The sequence below is a fragment of the Siphateles boraxobius genome, unplaced genomic scaffold, assembly GCF_051911475.1.
Source record: "Siphateles boraxobius isolate OS27281-9 unplaced genomic scaffold, OSU_SipBor_1 1, whole genome shotgun sequence".
NCBI classification, from domain to species: Eukaryota; Metazoa; Chordata; class Actinopteri; order Cypriniformes; family Leuciscidae; genus Siphateles; species Siphateles boraxobius.
Genome location: NW_027508699.1, coordinates 12,392,853 through 12,410,257, shown reverse-complemented (window position 1 = coordinate 12,410,257; position 17,405 = coordinate 12,392,853). Strand labels below are relative to the sequence as shown.

The 17,405-nt window shown below is 36.8% G+C and overlaps 3 protein-coding genes across 8 annotated transcripts; 2 read left to right on the top strand and 1 right to left on the bottom strand.

Moving 5' to 3' along the window:
* The first annotated feature begins 33 nt into the window (after positions 1 to 33).
* Positions 34 to 6,213, top strand: acbd5b (acyl-CoA binding domain containing 5b). 2 transcript variants are annotated; one of them, XM_077209718.1, is made up of 12 exons: positions 34 to 197; positions 501 to 596; positions 702 to 822; positions 1,002 to 1,074; positions 1,171 to 1,291; positions 1,632 to 1,766; positions 2,022 to 2,080; positions 3,059 to 3,248; positions 4,072 to 4,271; positions 4,752 to 4,799; positions 4,891 to 5,000; positions 5,104 to 6,213. In XM_077209718.1, exons 2-12 carry the CDS (start codon positions 509 to 511, stop codon positions 5,120 to 5,122), a joined length of 1,164 nt encoding a protein of 387 aa, XP_077065833.1. In that variant the 5' UTR covers positions 34 to 197; positions 501 to 508; the 3' UTR covers positions 5,123 to 6,213. The 2 variants fall into 2 exon arrangements, with proteins under 2 accessions (XP_077065833.1, XP_077065822.1); XM_077209707.1 differs by lacking the exon at positions 34 to 197 and adding an exon at positions 284 to 308.
* tsen15 (TSEN15 tRNA splicing endonuclease subunit) lies at positions 6,197 to 9,926 on the top strand. The gene is made up of 4 exons (XM_077209731.1): positions 6,197 to 6,788; positions 6,869 to 6,950; positions 7,035 to 7,170; positions 8,664 to 9,926. The coding sequence occupies exons 1-4, from the start codon at positions 6,717 to 6,719 to the stop codon at positions 8,830 to 8,832; spliced, it is 459 nt and encodes a 152-aa protein (XP_077065846.1). The 5' UTR covers positions 6,197 to 6,716; the 3' UTR covers positions 8,833 to 9,926.
* LOC143719365 (uncharacterized protein C1orf21 homolog) lies at positions 9,927 to 16,045 on the bottom strand. Of its 5 annotated transcripts, none has more exons than XR_013196537.1 (7): positions 15,901 to 16,035; positions 13,059 to 13,197; positions 12,312 to 12,397; positions 12,143 to 12,207; positions 11,983 to 12,043; positions 11,041 to 11,157; positions 9,927 to 10,951 (listed from the first exon to the last, which is right to left on the bottom strand). XR_013196537.1 is itself a non-coding variant. In XM_077209791.1 (6 exons), exons 2-6 carry the CDS (start codon positions 13,147 to 13,149, stop codon positions 11,119 to 11,121), a joined length of 342 nt encoding a protein of 113 aa, XP_077065906.1. In that variant the 5' UTR covers positions 13,150 to 13,197; positions 15,901 to 16,045; the 3' UTR covers positions 9,927 to 11,118. The 5 variants fall into 5 exon arrangements, 3 of the variants coding, with proteins under 3 accessions (XP_077065906.1, XP_077065923.1, XP_077065882.1); XR_013196538.1 differs by having other exon boundaries at positions 9,927 to 10,782; XM_077209791.1 differs by having other exon boundaries at positions 9,927 to 11,157; positions 15,901 to 16,045.
* Positions 16,046 to 17,405: the final 1,360 nt, after the last annotated feature.

Sequence of the window (17,405 nt, the reverse complement as noted above, 5' to 3'; positions counted from 1 at the left end):
TCCTATCTTAGCACGAGTAAAAGACGTTTAAATATCCTTTCGCTAGGCATTGTGGATCCTGTAGGCTAGAGCGCTCTAGATTCTTTTAATTACTACGGAGGTCAGCTTCATTGGAAACAACATCACCCAAACTGCACCTGTTTCAGTTAATACCTAGGACACCTTAGCAGCATTTTCAGATGGACGAAACACTGGAGGTGAGTTATTCAGTAGTTATTCAGAGTTTTTGTTGTTCAGTGGCATTTTTCCTACTCTTGAAGGCACATTTTAGACGGAGTTTAGACGGTGATTTCTTAGTATGGCGAAAGGTTAATGCAATTGCTGATATTAAACTAATTAACCCAATTAAATTAAAGTTGTTCAATATCAAATATATTCAACATATCAAAAAATAATTAAGTCTGCATTTGAATTATTACCTTATTAACGTGATTTGTCATCCACGTCTATTTGTTAAATGTTTATCTAATTTGGTGACATCTGTCAATCATGATGTGCAGACCTGTCCATGAGACGAAGGACAATGGAAGATCCCAAATCTATTCAGAGGAGGTTTGAAGCAGCTGTCAAAGTCATCAGAAATTTACCTGAGGATGGTAATACCTAAATATGAATGTCAATTATTGAACTTCATGGTTTCATTTATAAATAACAACAACATAAAAAAGTATTCTTAATCATTCTTTCTTCATTTCACACAGGCTCTTATGACCTGTCCGATGATATGCTGGTTATGTTATACAGTTACTACAAACAAGCTACAGCAGGACCTTGTAACACCCTAAAACCAAACTCTTGGGATCCTATTGGCAAGGCTAAATGGTAATTCTTATCCACTGAAAGAATGATTTTTCAGATTATTTAGAACTACATGTTCTTAATGAATTTAGTGTTCATTTTAACATAAATGTTGATGTTGTTATATCTAAAGAATGCTTAAAGAATAACTTGAGCAACAAGCCAGATATGCATATTAAAACCCAGACACGTGTTGTTTGCAGGGAGGCATGGAAAGCCTTGGGAAACATATCAAAGGACCAAGCCATGATGGAATATGTTCAGGAAATACAATTGGTTGGTAGTTGTATAGATTGCAGAGATGAAGCTCTCTCATATTGAGGTATCACTAAAAAAAATTTAAACCACAAACAATCAAACGTTTTATCATAGATAATAGAAACCCTCCCAGTCACAGACAGGATGGCTGAATTATTGGACGCTCTTGATCCATTTTATGAAATAGTGGAGGATGAGGAAGATGTGACCAGTAAAGCAGCACTATTATCCACAGGTACTTATCCTAAAATTATTTAAATTCCTTAACCATATAACCTTATTTAAGCACTTTTAATTAACATTTGAATGAACGTAGAAACAGGAAGCACTAAAGATGGAAAAGTGGTTGTTGATGATGATTATGATGATGATGATGAGAAAGTTGAAGAGGGGGAAAGGAAAGCAATGGGAAAAATATAGATGACATAGAAGAAAGGTATATACAAACAACAACTTTGTGCCGTTATATTGGGAAATAATTCTCAAGACATAGAGCTGTTTTTTGTGACTAAAATGTGTTTGAATCTCCTGAAATGATTCATACTACTGTATTTAAGGACTTTATTACTCTGCAGACTCGAGCACCCATGCAGCCGAGAGAGGAAGTTTACCTGTGTTTAATGAACGTGAGGAGAACAGTCTGTCCTCCTCAACCAATGGCACTCATAGTTCTCTCAACACTGATGAGGAAGACGAGGAACTGGCTTATGGTATGTTTTAGTTTCCATCAGTTTGCATTTTTGTGTCCGAGCCCAAGTTATACTGTATAGCCCAACCTTCAGTTGTGTAGGAGGATACAAAACTCTTGATGGATTTGAATTTTGGTTTTTGCATTCCGATTAGAAAAGATTCTGCAGCCAATTAATGAAATTACATTGGCAGATAATGTAAACAAAGTGCCTGTTATAAATTGTGTGTTTAAAAAATATTATTTGATGATATCGTTCTTACCAAATATCACACAGATGACTCAGATGGTGAGATCCACAGTTGCTCAATGGACAAACCAGCAACACAAGAGAAGGTACAGTCTTTATACTGATGTTTTTAATTCTTTCACTGGCTCAAAAACATATTGCACCTCAAAATAAAAAAAGATTATATTTTGCATAATAAAAAAAACATATTTTTTTAGTAATGTTGGTAAAATTCTTTAATGTTTTTGAAAGAAGTCTCTTATGCTCACCAACGCTGCATTTATTTGATCAAAAATACAGTAAAAGCTGTAATATTGTGAAATATTATTACAATTTAAAATAACAGTTTTCTTTTTGAATATGTTTTAAAATGTAATTTATTCCCTGTGATGCAAAGCTGAATTTACAGCATCATTACTCTAGTCTTCAGTGTCACACGATCCTTCAGAAATCATTATAATATGCTGAATAGCTGCTCAAGAAATTATTCTTAATATTATCACAGTTGTGGAAACAATAATCTTTTTTTTCAGTATTCTTTGATGAACGGTAAGTTCAAAAGAAAAGCATTTATTTGAAATAGAGTTTTTGTAACAATGTAAGAGTCTGATCAAATGACTTATCATCAAGTTTATCAAATGCAATAAAAGAAAAAAGGTTTCTTTTAATTTTGTCGTGCAATGTGACCTGGTCATGTTTTGCTAGATTCACTCCAGTTCTTTCAATGCTCTTATTAATAAGCTGATTAACCTCAGACAAACCCTTGAAACAACAATTATTAAGAGATCTATAACTGGGTTGAATCCATAGAATCCATCATGCTATTTAAGGTCACTCTGATGCATCATACATCAGCAGAGATTTGGAGGGGTTGTGTGATTCCTGGCAAAAAACAAACTGTGACTTAAAATCCTTGGCAAAGCATGGATTAAGTGACATCAACTGAAGTCCACCAATAGATAGTTAGCACAAGAATATGCTTGTGACATTTTTTTGGAGAGAGAACCAAAGGAAGAAATGCATTTGTTTGTCAGGACTTGTCATGTCAGAGCAAAATAAATGGTAGTATGCGATGTTCTCCCTAGGGTTCAGGAGTTCCCAGGGTCCAATTGGCAGAAGTGAACGTGGTTGGGGCCAACATCCAACAAGGGGGAAACAGAGAGCCTCAGTGTGGGAGTCAGGATGGAAAACCACAGGGAGTTACACCCCCCATCCCCCACCCGCCGACACTTGGAACCGTCCAAACTGACAGAATCTCCCCAGGCAGAGGAAGAGGTTGGGCTTGAGTCAGTGTTTGAATAAGTCTTGAGCACCATGACGTCAACAAGCAATAATGTGATCAACAAGCCAATTTTCCACCGGCATTTGTATAAACTTACAATGGGAGTGAATACTATTATACTTCTCCTTGGAAGTAATTTCCTAATAAGGCAAGACTCTAATCTTGCGTTGTGGCATTCATTATAGTTTATATTGATATTTATTTCCTTTCATCACCATGGGCTTGTATTTGTATTATATAAAGAAAGAAAATGCACACTCGCAGATCATTTTAACCTTGTAAATTATATGGAATAATAGTCAGAAATGTATATATTTTTTAAAAAATTGAAGAGTTTAACGAATCTTTAAACAAAATCTGAAAAACGATTCTGCTTATGTGTTTTTTGTTGAGTATAATATTTGATACATCAAGCTTTTATGGCTCATACAGTATGACACAGGAGAATATGGAGCCCAAATTCAAGGAGGAAAAAAAAACACCTCAATTTATTCAGAGGCCAAAATTGAGCAAAAATATTCAATTTGGTGCAGTTGCTTATTTTTAAATGGCCAAAAGATAATATGAAATTCTGATAGCATGTGATATAAATCGATACGACCTTTATAACAGTATAGACAACTTAAATACAATACATATATATATCAGTTGTTGCTCTATATCTATCAATATAATGTCTTTGTAAGATGATATTTAAATGCTTAGTCATTACAATTTAGGTATATACTGTTTAATTATATAACAATGTCTTTGTTTGATATGTGTCTGGGAATTAGTGGAAGCATAAATGGTTGATTTTTTTAAATATTCTCTCAGGCCATCAGTTAATGGGAACTAGCCTACCAGACAAACACGAGTGCAGTTTCCAAGGAAATGGTCAGCGCTGGGAGACAGAAGACATAACGGACAAAAGAGCATTTAACACAGAGATCGCTGTGATACTGTCACAGTTACAGGACAATATGCAGGATGTGCTGCACAGACTGAACACACTGGAACATCTTACGGCATCACAAGTAAGACCAGCATCAAAATATATGGCTCAATACATGTAACCACAAGTCTAGACTGTAGATTCCAAAGACTGGATCTGTTTAATCCACCTTATTTTTTCTGTGCAGTAAATGTTAAAACAATTTGTGTTACAAACCAGCGTGTTTATAATGAAGACATTGCATTAAAATAATATGGTAAGAAATACCAGTTTGCAAAATCATTGAGCATAACAACCTAAAAAAATAACTGGAAGCGAATAAGACATGAAATTTAAGGTTAACAACAACAACAACAAAATTATTTTCTATTTTAATATATGTTCAAATGTATTTTTTTTTTCCTGTGATGACAAAGCTGAATTTTCAGCATCTTAACATAACATTTTATGGTAAATAAATACCATTGAACAACATAATCACCTTCAATAATTCTATTAAAACCTTGAGAACAGTTAAAGTTGCTATTCATTTAAATATTTATTTGCTTATGTTTGGTTTTAGGCTGAAATCCCTCCTCTCAAAACTCTGAACTCCAAGCCATCAAAAAAGGTCTGTTTATGTGACGTCAAATACATGGAATGCAATAGTATGATATTCCATTTTATATTAACAGAAATGTTTAATTGTATCTGTGTTTTAGAGATGGTCCTGGTGGACTTTAAACTCGCCCCCCTTCGCTGCGGTGCTGACAGTTATCTGGCCGTTTGCTGTGCACTGGCTGGTGCAGTTTTACTTACTGAAGAGAAGGAGGTAAGCTGTGCTTTTAACTAGGCTATATGTAAACACTTTTTTTTTTCAACAGAAAAAATGTTGAGTAAAACATGTCTGCATCGCATCTTTGTTGTGGTTTTAGATGGTTAAGAGTGAAGTGAAGAATCAGATACCAACTGTATACCATCATGAGGAATTTCAGACGGTCTGGATATATCTGGATATATCATAAAAGTGAAAGCTATGATGTCACCCTAACCTCAGAAATTAGTAGCATTCAGCAAGGACAGTGACAGTAAAGTCATAATGTTATATGAGTTTTCCATCTGAATAAATGCTGTTCATTTCAACATTTTATTCATCAAAGAATTCTGGAAAATGCATTACCGTTTCCTCAAAAATGTTGAGCAGCACACTGATAATAATAGTGTTGTTTTTTAGCAGCAAATCATCATATTAGAATGAATTCTGAAGGATCATGTGACACATGAAGACTAAAGTAATGATGCTGAAAATTGAGCTTTACGTCACATGAATAAACTACATTTTAAAATATATTCAAATAGTTAAATTGTAAAAATGTTTCACATAACTAATTTTACTGTATTTTGGATAGGCTTTTGAACAGTTGTGTATATAATAATCATCATACCTTTTCTATTGTGTATTGTGTTTGTTATTTGTATGACTTTCAATTAAGTTAGTTTACAGTGGTTTTAATCCATCTCAGCCTTTAATAGATCAACACATTACTAATTTTTAATTTGCTTTGAGAGATTTTCCAGCTTTTCTCCTCTTCGAAATGTAAAGTATTTCAACATGGACAGAGACCAAATGCCAAGGAAGATTATATATTGAAGCTTTTCCAAATGGGGGATTGAAAATAAAAATAAAATTTGTATGGATTCATTCACTGTACCAAAGAGAAAAGCTAAGCAACACAGTCTTGAAATATTTCTGATATAAATGTCTTCTAGAGTATAGCTATACTTTGTAAATGTGGAGTGTGGACCATTGTAAGTACAATAATTTAAGTAGTTTATTTTTATAAGCTACAGGCATACCGTACTTATAAGTCTGTTGTTGTTGTTATTGTCAAGCAGGCAATTCTTTTGTAAGGTGCATAACATATTTGAATGGATACTTGTATGTTTGACTGCTTAAGACAGATAGATAAATAGACAGATAGAGAGATAGACACGCATCTGTACAATCTTTAGATGACTAAGTATTAAAGATTCCTCAAATCAAAGTGACTTAATGTGGGCCCATTGATATACTGTAGTGTTTTCTACACGGATGCAATTAATGACAGGACAATAACAATCTGATGTGTTCAAAAGCTTGTTGCTAACTTATCAGGTTGTACACGGGGTGGCAGGGACGCAAGGAGATTTGGAAGGTGATCCGAAAGCAGACGTCAATGAAAAAACTTTCAAGTCATTGACTAACGAGACAGCTATCTTCTTTTTCGGACATAAACACTATTTAGGACGGATAGTTTACAACTAGAGAATACTGCAGACGATAGTATGTAAACGTCAGTCAGCTGGCGAATGGACGTCTCTGATATTGCCTCATGAATATTAAATTCCTCACGTGATTGGACGCTCCAGTAAGGTTACAAAGCAACGTACTTATTATTCATAAGAAATGCCATCGCACTTAGTCTGAAGACGATTGTATGTGCACGTGGTAAATCTGAAAACACACGTTTTGTTACATGCATTGATTACATTTGTGGTTCATGGAAAAATGCAGGAGGAGGGTTTGATGGACGAAGCAAATCGAGCAGATCCTCCGAACTGGATCCAGCAGCACGCCGTCGTAAGTGCGAGTCACATGTTATGATAAATTGATGCACTGCATGTTTGGACAAGTGACATTTCATTTGTTCTCCTCTTTAGTACCAAGACCTGATGCATTTAGATGTCGGTGACAATGCTCAAGTATATGCTGCTTTCCTGGTGTACATGGAACTGACGGAGGGTGAGGAAAAATCAAAGTAGTAGTTAGTTAGAAGTGGAATACAAAAAAGAGACTAAATAACCTTTCGTGTCTTTCCCTTTGAAGTGCGTAAATGGAAGGAGGTGGTTGGAGTTTCTTGCCCAGAGTTACAGGCGGTTCTGCTGGAGGGTCGAGAGAAGGAAGGAGAAGCAGTTCAGATGATCTACCCTCTGCCTTCACACAGATCCATCAAACACCGAGAGTAGGAGACACAGTCAGCATTTACTGTAATACTGTCACTACTAAAAGCAGCTCTTCGGCTGTGAAGTATCAAAGCTGGTGTAAGTCGTGAAGGGTGCTTTCAAAACATCTGGTTTCAAATCAGTGCTTCAGAGCCTACCAGCTAACAATTCCCCTTTAGGTTGTCAAAAATAAAACCTCCTTGGCAATGTTGTGGGAAGGTTCGTTTTTGGTAATAAAAACAAACCTAAAAATAACCATTAGGGGATGTTCTGAATAAGTTCTATTTAGGTTGTCACAAACAAAACAAGATAGCCTACTCCCTGCAACGTTCTGGAAAGGTTAGCTTTTCGTTACCAAAAAATAACTTGGAGAGAACGTTCCCAGAATTTTCTTATTTGGTTCCAATAAATATGGTAACCATTGGAGGAAACATTATGGCTGCATCTGAAATCGCATACTTGCCTACTATATATAGTACGCGAAATGTGACAAAAGAATTATGTCCGAATTCACAGGACTCGGCAAAAAGTTTCCTACTACTCCCGGTGAGATTCTGAAGTGTGAATATGATGAACACTTTACTGCCATTTACAAATCCTCTCCCATGGCCTCATGGGATAGTAAAGCGGCATACTGGTAGGTCACATGATAATGACAACATGGCGAATGTTGTACATCCGGATTACATTCATACTACACACTACATACTATAAAGGACATGCTTTTTTTAGTGGTCGTGAAGTAATCACTAAATACTTGTTCAAAATAAGTATCGACTCAAGAGAGTATGCGATTTCGGAAATCGCATACTTTCGATGCGGGAAAGTGTTAGTATTACTGGATCAAGTGCTGCCGAAAAAGATGCGTCTTCAGCAGTTTCTTGAAAGTGGATACGGACTCAGTGAAACAGTGAATCGTTTTGCGATGTTGCTCAATTGATTTTCAAAAGGCGTAGTTTCTCCCATCACTAGCTGTTAAGAGATTAACACGCCCCTAGTAGCAACACAAAATGCAATTGAAAGACTCCCTGTCTGCTATTGGTTGAACAAACAGGTAGCCACACCCCTTGCTTCACGCTGTTGGCTGAGAACCAACTCCCATTTCTTTTTTACTAGGACACCCATTTCTTGGGTATTTTTCAGGTACTTCAAACATCTTATGTGTATTTATTTAAAAAATGCTTGCAGCAGCTTTCACATGAATGCATTTGCCCTTTAAAAATCTGTGACAGTATTGTAAAAGAACATAAGGTAATGCTTTATAATAAATTTTATTCATAGCATTTACAAACATTTATAAATAATGAAACTTTGATTTATAGATTTTCCATTTTAGATGCATGTACGTCTCATATCACTAACAAAAAATATATAAAGATTTATCAATCATTAGGTGATAAGATAGTTTCAGGTAAAGACCGGAAACTTCAGAAATACACATGACTGCTTTATAAACCTTAACACTTAATCAGATTATTATGCTTTAATAAATGTGACAATTTAATCTTTATAGGTTGCGGACTATATTGGACAGAGGTGTCCCGATGCTCTTGTGCGCTGTGGCTTCTGACTCCAGTCTGGTGTACCAGAAGCTGTGTGATGGCCTTCTGACCCCTGACCCTCCAGTGGACATCCAAGACCAAGGCCGCCGACAGCATCGCAAACGGAGGTTACAGACGTGAGATGAGCACCCAGGCAGATTGTGATCTGATGTGTGGATTGGGTAGTAATATGACTGATGGAGGCTGGTTTAAATGCATTTATGTACTTGCATTGTCCTTGAAGAGAGACTCAATTGATAAGATGATCTCAGGAGCGGACCATATTTGTGTTTTATAAGACAACTTATTTCAGTATTACACTTAGACAACACCAATGAGCTGCTTTTGTTTATTTTTTTACTCAAATACTTGAAATGAAAGATGTGTAAAATTACACGTTTCATAATTCCCAAAAAATCAAACAGAAAGCTGCAAAATAAATCGTTTTTATTGTTGAAACCATCTTCATTTACTCACCCTGTCAATCCAAATCCAGAAGACTTGTTCATCTTCGAAACACGATGAAATCTGGTAGATTTCTGCCTTCATTGAAAGTCCATTGCACCAAAACTTGAATCAAGGGGTTTAATCCAAATCTTCTGAAGAGATGTTATCATTCATAAATGTAGTTTTTCATTCACATATAAACATTGATCAACACATACATAGAGCTCATCAAATATTGTAAACAGAAGCTCAATTGGATAGTTCACCCAAATATTTTAATTCTGTCATCATTTACTCACCCTCAAGTTGTTCCAACCCTGTATAAGTTATTTTTTCTGCTGAACACTAAAGGAGATATTTTCAACAATATGGGTGACCAAACAGGCTCAAGGCCCCATTGACTTCTATATTATGGGGGAAAAAATCTATGGAAGTCAATGGGATTCATCAACCTTCTGGTTACAGAGATTCTTCAAAATATAATTTATGTTCAACAGAAGAAAGAAACTCATACAGGTTTGGAACAATATGAGGGTGAGTAAAGGATGAAAGAATTTCCATTTTAGCGTGAACTATCCCTTTAACATGCAATAACTACTGAGGTTTATTCAAGCACGTCAAGCAAGCTCGCTTCAGCCTCTGTTTACCATATTTGATTTGCTTCATGTATTTTCTCCATCAATGTCAGTAAATGACTATTTTCATTTTTGGGTGAATAGACACTTTACCATTAACAATACGGAGCTGGAAAATACATCAATAAACCAGTTGCCATTGCTCGTCCTTGATTAGTTGGTCAATGTGTATTTATTTATTCATTCTGTCACTCTGCATCACATTTACTGCATTTTTGGCATTGATAATTGGCCCAACTGTGGTAGGTACATAGAGAACCTAAACATACATGTGGGGTATTGTTCACTTTAGTGTGAAAATACAGAAATTAATGGCTTACTGTTGTCTCTCATATCAGGAAAAAAAAAAACACTGTGTGCTTAAGGCTATGGCAAGTTACTGTCATACTATAAAAGGAAGAAGCACTTCCTGATAATAAAACTTATCCGTGTAAAACTTTCTGAAGGCTGGTTTTGAAACTTGTACTGGTTTACAACTAAAGAAAAGTGAATATAAATGTCAAGAGAACATATGACATCTTCCTGTTATATAGAACAAAATGAGTATCTGCAAACTACATGACCTTAAGATACTGTAACTGGCGTCTCTAAACATGGCTAGATGCTGTGATCTATCTCCACTGTCCAACATGTCCTCAAGACCGGCCCTGAAGGAACTGCACTGCTCTCATCCAACAACAAATCTAGTGATGATACATACAGCACTGCTGTCCTGAGCATTGTAACAACTCAAAGAAAAGGTCAAAAATACAAGTACATAAAACACTGTGGGTGAAAAATACTTGCTCGCATAAAAAAAACTGGAATGCTAGAAATGGCCTTGTGTTTCTGTCCATATTCTTTCACTTCCTGTGTCTCAACAGCATGGATAGAATCACGTAAGTCTCTCTGTAAGTAAGTCCTCCTTAGGAGATATCATCTCCACCGCTGGTCCACCATGTGTAGTGTCCATGTCAAAGGGAGCGTGAAATCCAGGATTCTCAGCATGGCTCTCTCCACTGAATGTAGTCTATGAGTAGGAGAAGGCTTATGGGTAGTGTAAGGCAAGGAATTGAGGAACAGTCTGAAAACGGCTTTCCCATTCAAAACTTGGGCCAAATCCCAAGTCTCCCTAACCATGGCCTTTCTGTGCCCCCCTACCGTTTAAATACTAGTCCTCAAGAGTCTCAAATACTGACCTGTAAGACATTTGGGAGAGTGTGGACTGTAAACGGAGTGAATAACAGGGCTGAAAGTCACTTAACCCCACTCTCTTGAAGATTAGTACCTGTTGGGTAAGGAGGCATGAAAAGGGGTCGTAAGGAACTTTGGGACAGGATTGGCCCGAATCAAACGTCTCGGCATGCTATGTCATATCCTCGTCCTCCGAGCAGTAGTCCCGTCCCTGTAAAAGTAAAAGTACCTCTGAATAAATGGCAAATTGAGATTTTCTAATTTTCTCGCAAGTACAAAGCAAACGCTGCGTCTACACCGGATGTGAGCGACGCAAAGTGACGGTAAAATATCATGCTGTCTACGCTGGATGTAGTGCGCCATGACCAATTTCCAACAGCAAACTGATGCCTCGTTCTATTTCTGACGCACTCCATGTGCTTGCTACTTCTGATACAAAGGACAAATGGATTTGCAACAGTCACTTTGACACATCCAGTGTAGATGGACTCAGGCTATTGTTCCGGCTGTTCTGTTCTGATGACTGTGGTAAATAACCCATCTCAAAGTCTCTATATCTGATATTCTGGTGCCTTTGGCAAAAATCGTTCATCAAATCACTTGAGGCCATTTCACACTTCACTGACAGACCAACGCGGACAATCACCAGATTACAGAACGTCAATTCTCAGACATTTCACGACCTGACAAATGCAGATTCAACATGCTGAATAGGTGAAAACATGCACCGTACAATGGAAATATAATCAGACAGGCTAACACACAGATCCGACAAATCCCGACAGCGTCTGTTGCCTTTGACCGACCTGTCTGTGCAGTGTGAATTGGCCTTTAAAAAAGTAATAGCAGACCTCTCCTCAAGTCAAAGGAGGCCTAGTTTGGGTGTCCTGCCAAACTCTGCAGGACAGCGGCTCTATAGGACCGAACATGCCTACCCCTGCCCTAGTGTACACGTAAAAAGTATACTTTGGGCTTTAGGGACTTACCTAAAAAGCCCCTCCCTCACCCCAAGTATAAATGATGCTATGTCACATACCTTTTCAATCTTCTCATCCAGCATCTTGAAGAACTCCTGCTGGCTCTCTGAAGAGTGGATACTGAGGAACAGTCAAGGCTTGGTGAACATCTCATTGGTCGTCTTCTCCCTATTACTGAATTCTTAATACTCAAGAGCTGTAACCCAAACACAAACTCACCTTATCTTATTACCATTTCCGGTGGCATCTTTATGCCTGCCCTTGTGCAAAAGTGTGCTCTTTTCCTGAAACACATTCAAGAGGAAAAATAAATGTTCTCCAGGAAAAGAAAACGATTATGAGGAGATACATAATGTATCATAAATATATAGGACGTATCAATATTTACCAAGTTCTCTTGGTTTCGTGAGTTCGCCCGCTCCTCTTCTCCATGCATGTACTTCACCTTCTCAACTCCTTTCAGTTTATACTCATCTACAATACAGAAAGAGTCAACTGGAAACAGGATTCTTAATCCATTTTACTTTAGTAATTAAGTTACTTTTCTGATTCAAACAGGGTATTCAACAAAAAAGTAAGATGGAACCAAAATGTACGTTTGTTGTGGATTATGGATGACGGATCCACAAGACATACTTTTTTGGGGCCTAATGGATCATGCTCATTTAGACCCACTTCTGGGTTTTTTTCTGATGATTTTTTGCTCTTCAATGTACTGCAGCAGTAGAAATGTTGTCAACATTTAGTTACAATTATAATAATTATCATTTAGTTTTAGACGAAGTGCAATATGTATATGTATAAACAAGATAAAACATCAATGAAAGCTTTTAATGTTTTTGAAAGATGTCTCTAATGCTGCATTTGCTTATTTTATATAGAAAAAATACAGTAAAAACTTTAATATTGTGAAATATTATTACAATTAAATTCATGTCATTTATTCCCGTAATAGTAAAGCTGAAATTTCAGCAGCCTTTACCTAAGTCTTCAGGGTCACTACGGTTCGATTCGCTACCTCAATCAATATACAGTCAATTCAGAGTCAGGAATTTTAAATTACATTTTCTGTGGCTCCATAACTATCGTATAGATTATTATAACTTGAAGGTGGGAGCACAGCTGGGACACTGACCGGAGAAGGCATCTCCATTGCTGTAGGCCTTACCCCGGCCCTCTTCATCACTGGGTACAGATGACAACTGCTTGGCTGAGGTGCAGCCCATCGCCTCACTTCCTCTCCTCTCCTTCCTGCATGGCACTCTCTACTGCACCTGACACAACAAATACAGGTATGAGCTTGCATAGAACTGCAGCAAATAAAGCAATCTACGTAAACCAAAACCGAATACAGTGACACGTAGTCTAACATGGAGCTTAGTCTATCTGTTCTGTACTGTATACACTGAACTAAACCTTCATATCTGGGTGTGTCACATTTATGTTTCCTCCATGCTGAGCAACTGATATAAATTTGGGTTAATAGGACACTGGGCTCAGCAGTGGACATTGGTGTGTTTCGACATCAGTGAGTAACGGCTGTATATGTGCAAAGAGCGAGGCCTGATCTCAGGTCAGACTGCATGTCATTAGAAATTAAGAAAGAGAGTAGAAATGGTGGGATGAACTGATAAGAAAAAATGTTTGTGAAGATTAAGCACACAGAGCATAAACATGTATGAGGTTTCATGTTTCATGGCCAACTTTTTTACAAATTCTGTTGAATATTTTTCAAAATTCCAGTTTTTCAGTTGTAATTTTTCTGAATTCAATTTTATTTTTTCTGGATACTGTTTTAATGGTTATATAACATTTTATAAGCAATCAAAAAGCAAGTCTAATTTATCAAAATAAAATAAAAAGCCCTATGAAATGTTACATTTTTTCCAAATTCTGTTTTCAATGTTAATGGTTTAATTAAGTCTTAATAATCAAGAAGCATAATCAATAAAATTCATAAAACTTTGACAACTTAATTACAGAAATTGGTCTTAAATTTTTGAAGCTATGAACAACAGAGGTTTACTGTTAAAATTAAAAATGTGATTATTCCTTTAAAAATAGTTTTAAAGCATTATTACTTTGAGAAGTACCTTCTATTGTACAATAGTAATATATTCCTGGCACAATTTCTTTGTCATTGCATGTAAGCACAGGTGCAGTTAACCACATTAACTATGGACAGTGAATGACTAAACATTGTTTCTATTAATTAAGGTTTCCTCCTAAGGAAACCGGTTTCATGCAGGTTTCCAAGGTAAAGAAACCAGTTTCCTTTTAGATCATGTCTTGAGCTTAACCAGAGACTGTATATAGCTGAGATGAACCATTGAGATATTACAATGAATGGGAGAAACTGAAATGCCCAATAGAGTGCTGCAGGAATGACTACTAAACCTGGAAACCTGGAGTTAGTATTTTTGCATTTTAGGCTGCATTGTCCTGAAGCTAATGGGTTTTTGAATGAGTTTCTGGTTAAATGCCTGAAATAAGGTCTGTGGTTAATTTAACACAAGCTCAAGATATTTTCTTGTTGTATTCTACAACATAAAATACCCCACCGATGAAAACGTGGTTGCTAACAAGTGGCTAAAAGGGGCTACACAACTATACCTATGAAACACAATGAAACCCCATTATGTCAAATTGGAAAACTCATGTACTCATCAACCCAATTTTACAGCCTTGTAAACTATTCCAATTAAAACTTTACAACTTGTAAATAAATAAAAAAAGATTAAAAAATTTGTCAGAACCTCAGTAATGGTGACATTGAAGTCATTCAAGTGTGGGTCATAGCCTAACTTTAGTTTTTACTTATAACAAATTTCAAATGACACTGTCGGTATATATTTGGAAAGAATGAATCATTGTAGAGTGAGTGGGGTGATTTTTTGGGGGAGGTCAACTACATACAAAATATATATTTTAAAAAGCTAGAAATTTTCTTTTCACTCTGAAGACTTTTTATGTGGCTTCAGGGTCGGCGCCAGGGCATTTAGGTTTTTCATGGGAGCTAGCGCCAGTCCTTCGGGTCTATTTCAGTTTTTCTACTTCAAAATTTCACATTTAATTTAGCGTTAAGCAAGTGTTGCTGTTTCTTTGTAATTATTTGGGACATTTACTGGCAATATCTCAACTATTATATACACACACATTTTTATATATACACACACACACATAATTAAATTGAATTTAAAAATCTGAATCATCTTCTTTAAAAGGGGTCATGTATATATATATATATATATATATATATATAAATTGGTCTTGTAAAGAGCAGACTTTTATAATTCGAAGACGTCATTTCTGGTGCATGAGCATTATCCAATCAGGGCACGCATGCAGCACGTCCAGCTGGAGCCTCGCTCGCGCATAAAGGGCCCTTGTGTGGCATCAAAAGAGCTGCAAGCAGTGGCAGCCAATCCAATGAGGCAGAACTAATCGCTCTCCGAGGTGAGAGCAGAACCGTTAACTAACACCACGTACAAACCAGAGCTCAAGAACAAGTGATAACTGTTCCCATGCGCAGATCCTTAACAGCGCGACACGTTTGTGCACGAAACATCAACTAACAGCAGAATTCGTTATAATAATCATCCTAGAGCAGAGCACACCCGTGACGTTTTTTTCCCTTTCAAAACTAACATTGCATCTTGTAGCAAACGAGCAATGTGGCCTAGTAGCGAATGTGCATAATAATAAACACTTCATAACGAAACCATAAATAACAAGCAATCAAATTAGCTGCGGTTCCACTGCAGATCGTCACAATCGCTTACAGCTGACTTACAAACTATTATTGACGCACATTAAATCAACTCGGATGAGATATGTTTTGTTGGTAATGTAATGTTCACTAGAACAGGACAACAACAATGGTCGCGACGCAAAGGCACATTTGACTCGAATTATTTACATTATTAACACAGAATGGAGTATGGGCATAAAAAAACACCTTATGCAGCGAATCTTACCTTCAGGGCAGATGCAGAGTTTAATCGCGCTATTCGTGATCAGGAAAAAAACGCTCAAGCGGGATCAGATCAATTCAGATCAGCCCACAGCCGTGAATAGTCGATACAGAAACAGAATCGTCGAGGGACACGGTCAGTGTGCAGCAGACAGAAGCAGTCGAGCACGACTAGTTCAACGGATGACTTGATTGATATAATGCAAAAACAGGTTTAAAAGACATAAAATATCTTGTGGGACTGTTCATTTATAAAATAGTTTGTTGAAGACTTTTGTACATTTATGACCTTTTTCTTTTACTGATACCTTCCAAGTTGCATATTCACAAAAGCAGATTTAGTAACCAAACGCCTATATTTATTGTTTTTGATAACTAAACCAAGCATTAGGCTATATTCAAATAATTATTTTTTAAAAGTCTAAACCTGTACTTTGGACTGTAAACCTGTAAAAAAAAATATTATAATAGCCATACTGTAACTGTTTGTTCAACAGATATAAAATAAAGAAAAATTTAAATATAATTTTAAGACTCAGTCCACAGATGTGAATAATTGGTTGAAACCTTGAGACTGATTTAATCCCATATGTATATACTGTGTATATGTGTTTGAAATGAACACTCATTAATCCACTGGCGTGTAATCAACACACGAGCCAATTTCGTGGTTTATGATTCTTAAATTATGCTCTATCACTTTGCATCGCATCGTTGTCAGAGCCCTTCTCCTAAAAGTACACACACACACACACACACACACACACACACACACACACACACACACACACACACACACACACACCTTGCTTTTTTGCCCTCCAGAACTGCCTTTATTCTTCATGGCAGAGATTCAACAAGATGCTGAAAACATTTTCTCTGAGATTTTGGTCCATATTGACATGAAAGCATCACACAGTAGGCTGCTCATACATGATGAGAATCTCCCGTTCCTCAACATCCCAAAGAGAATGACTGTGGAGGCCATCTTAGTTTAGTGACTCATTGTCAGGTTCAAGAAACCAATTTCAGATGAGTTGAGCTTTGTGACGTGTGTGTTATCCTGCTGGAAGTGGCCATCAGAAGATGGAAACACTGTGGTCATAAAGAGATGGAGATGGTCAGCAACAATACTCAGGTCTGCTGTGGTGTTTAAACGATGCTCAGTTGGTACTGAGGGTGAGACCCAAAGTGTGCCAAGAAAATATCCTCCACCCCATTAGTTTAGGAGGCCTTCACAGGGGAGAGAGTTGACATATTTCCATCAAGAGGTGCATCAGCATCATTTTTTGGTCAAGACCTTGTATTGACAATGCAAGCGTCCAGAACTCTGAAAAGTCTTCCTATGTGGTTATTTACAAAATTATATGCTACACACTCCATCAATTAGGGTTAGAAGAACGGTTGCCAAACATATAAAATGCTAGAAATATCATTTCACTGCAATAATGATTCAATCAGACTTTTAAGCATTTTGACAATTGAAATCCAAAAAGGGACAATTTAAAC

Coding starts and splice junctions, on each gene's coding strand:
- acbd5b (XM_077209707.1), top strand. Junction 2,081..3,058: donor AACCAGCAACACAAGAGAAG/GTACAGTCTTTA, acceptor TGTTCTCCCTAG/GGTTCAGGAGTTCCCAGGGT. Junction 4,272..4,751: donor AACATCTTACGGCATCACAA/GTAAGACCAGCA, acceptor GTTTGGTTTTAG/GCTGAAATCCCTCCTCTCAA.
- tsen15 (XM_077209731.1), top strand. CDS start 6,717: ATGCAGGAGGAGGGTTTGATGGACGAAGCAAATCGAGCAGATCCTCCG. Junction 6,789..6,868: donor GGATCCAGCAGCACGCCGTC/GTAAGTGCGAGT, acceptor TCTCCTCTTTAG/TACCAAGACCTGATGCATTT. Junction 7,171..8,663: donor AGATCCATCAAACACCGAGA/GTAGGAGACACA, acceptor TAATCTTTATAG/GTTGCGGACTATATTGGACA.
- LOC143719365 (XM_077209767.1), bottom strand. CDS start 13,149: ATGGGCTGCACCTCAGCCAAGCAGTTGTCATCTGTACCCAGTGATGAA. Junction 12,398..13,058: donor CAATGGAGATGCCTTCTCCG/GTCAGTGTCCCA, acceptor TCTGTATTGTAG/ATGAGTATAAACTGAAAGGA. Junction 11,158..11,982: donor TGGATGAGAAGATTGAAAAG/GTATGTGACATA, acceptor TTACTTTTACAG/GGACGGGACTACTGCTCGGA.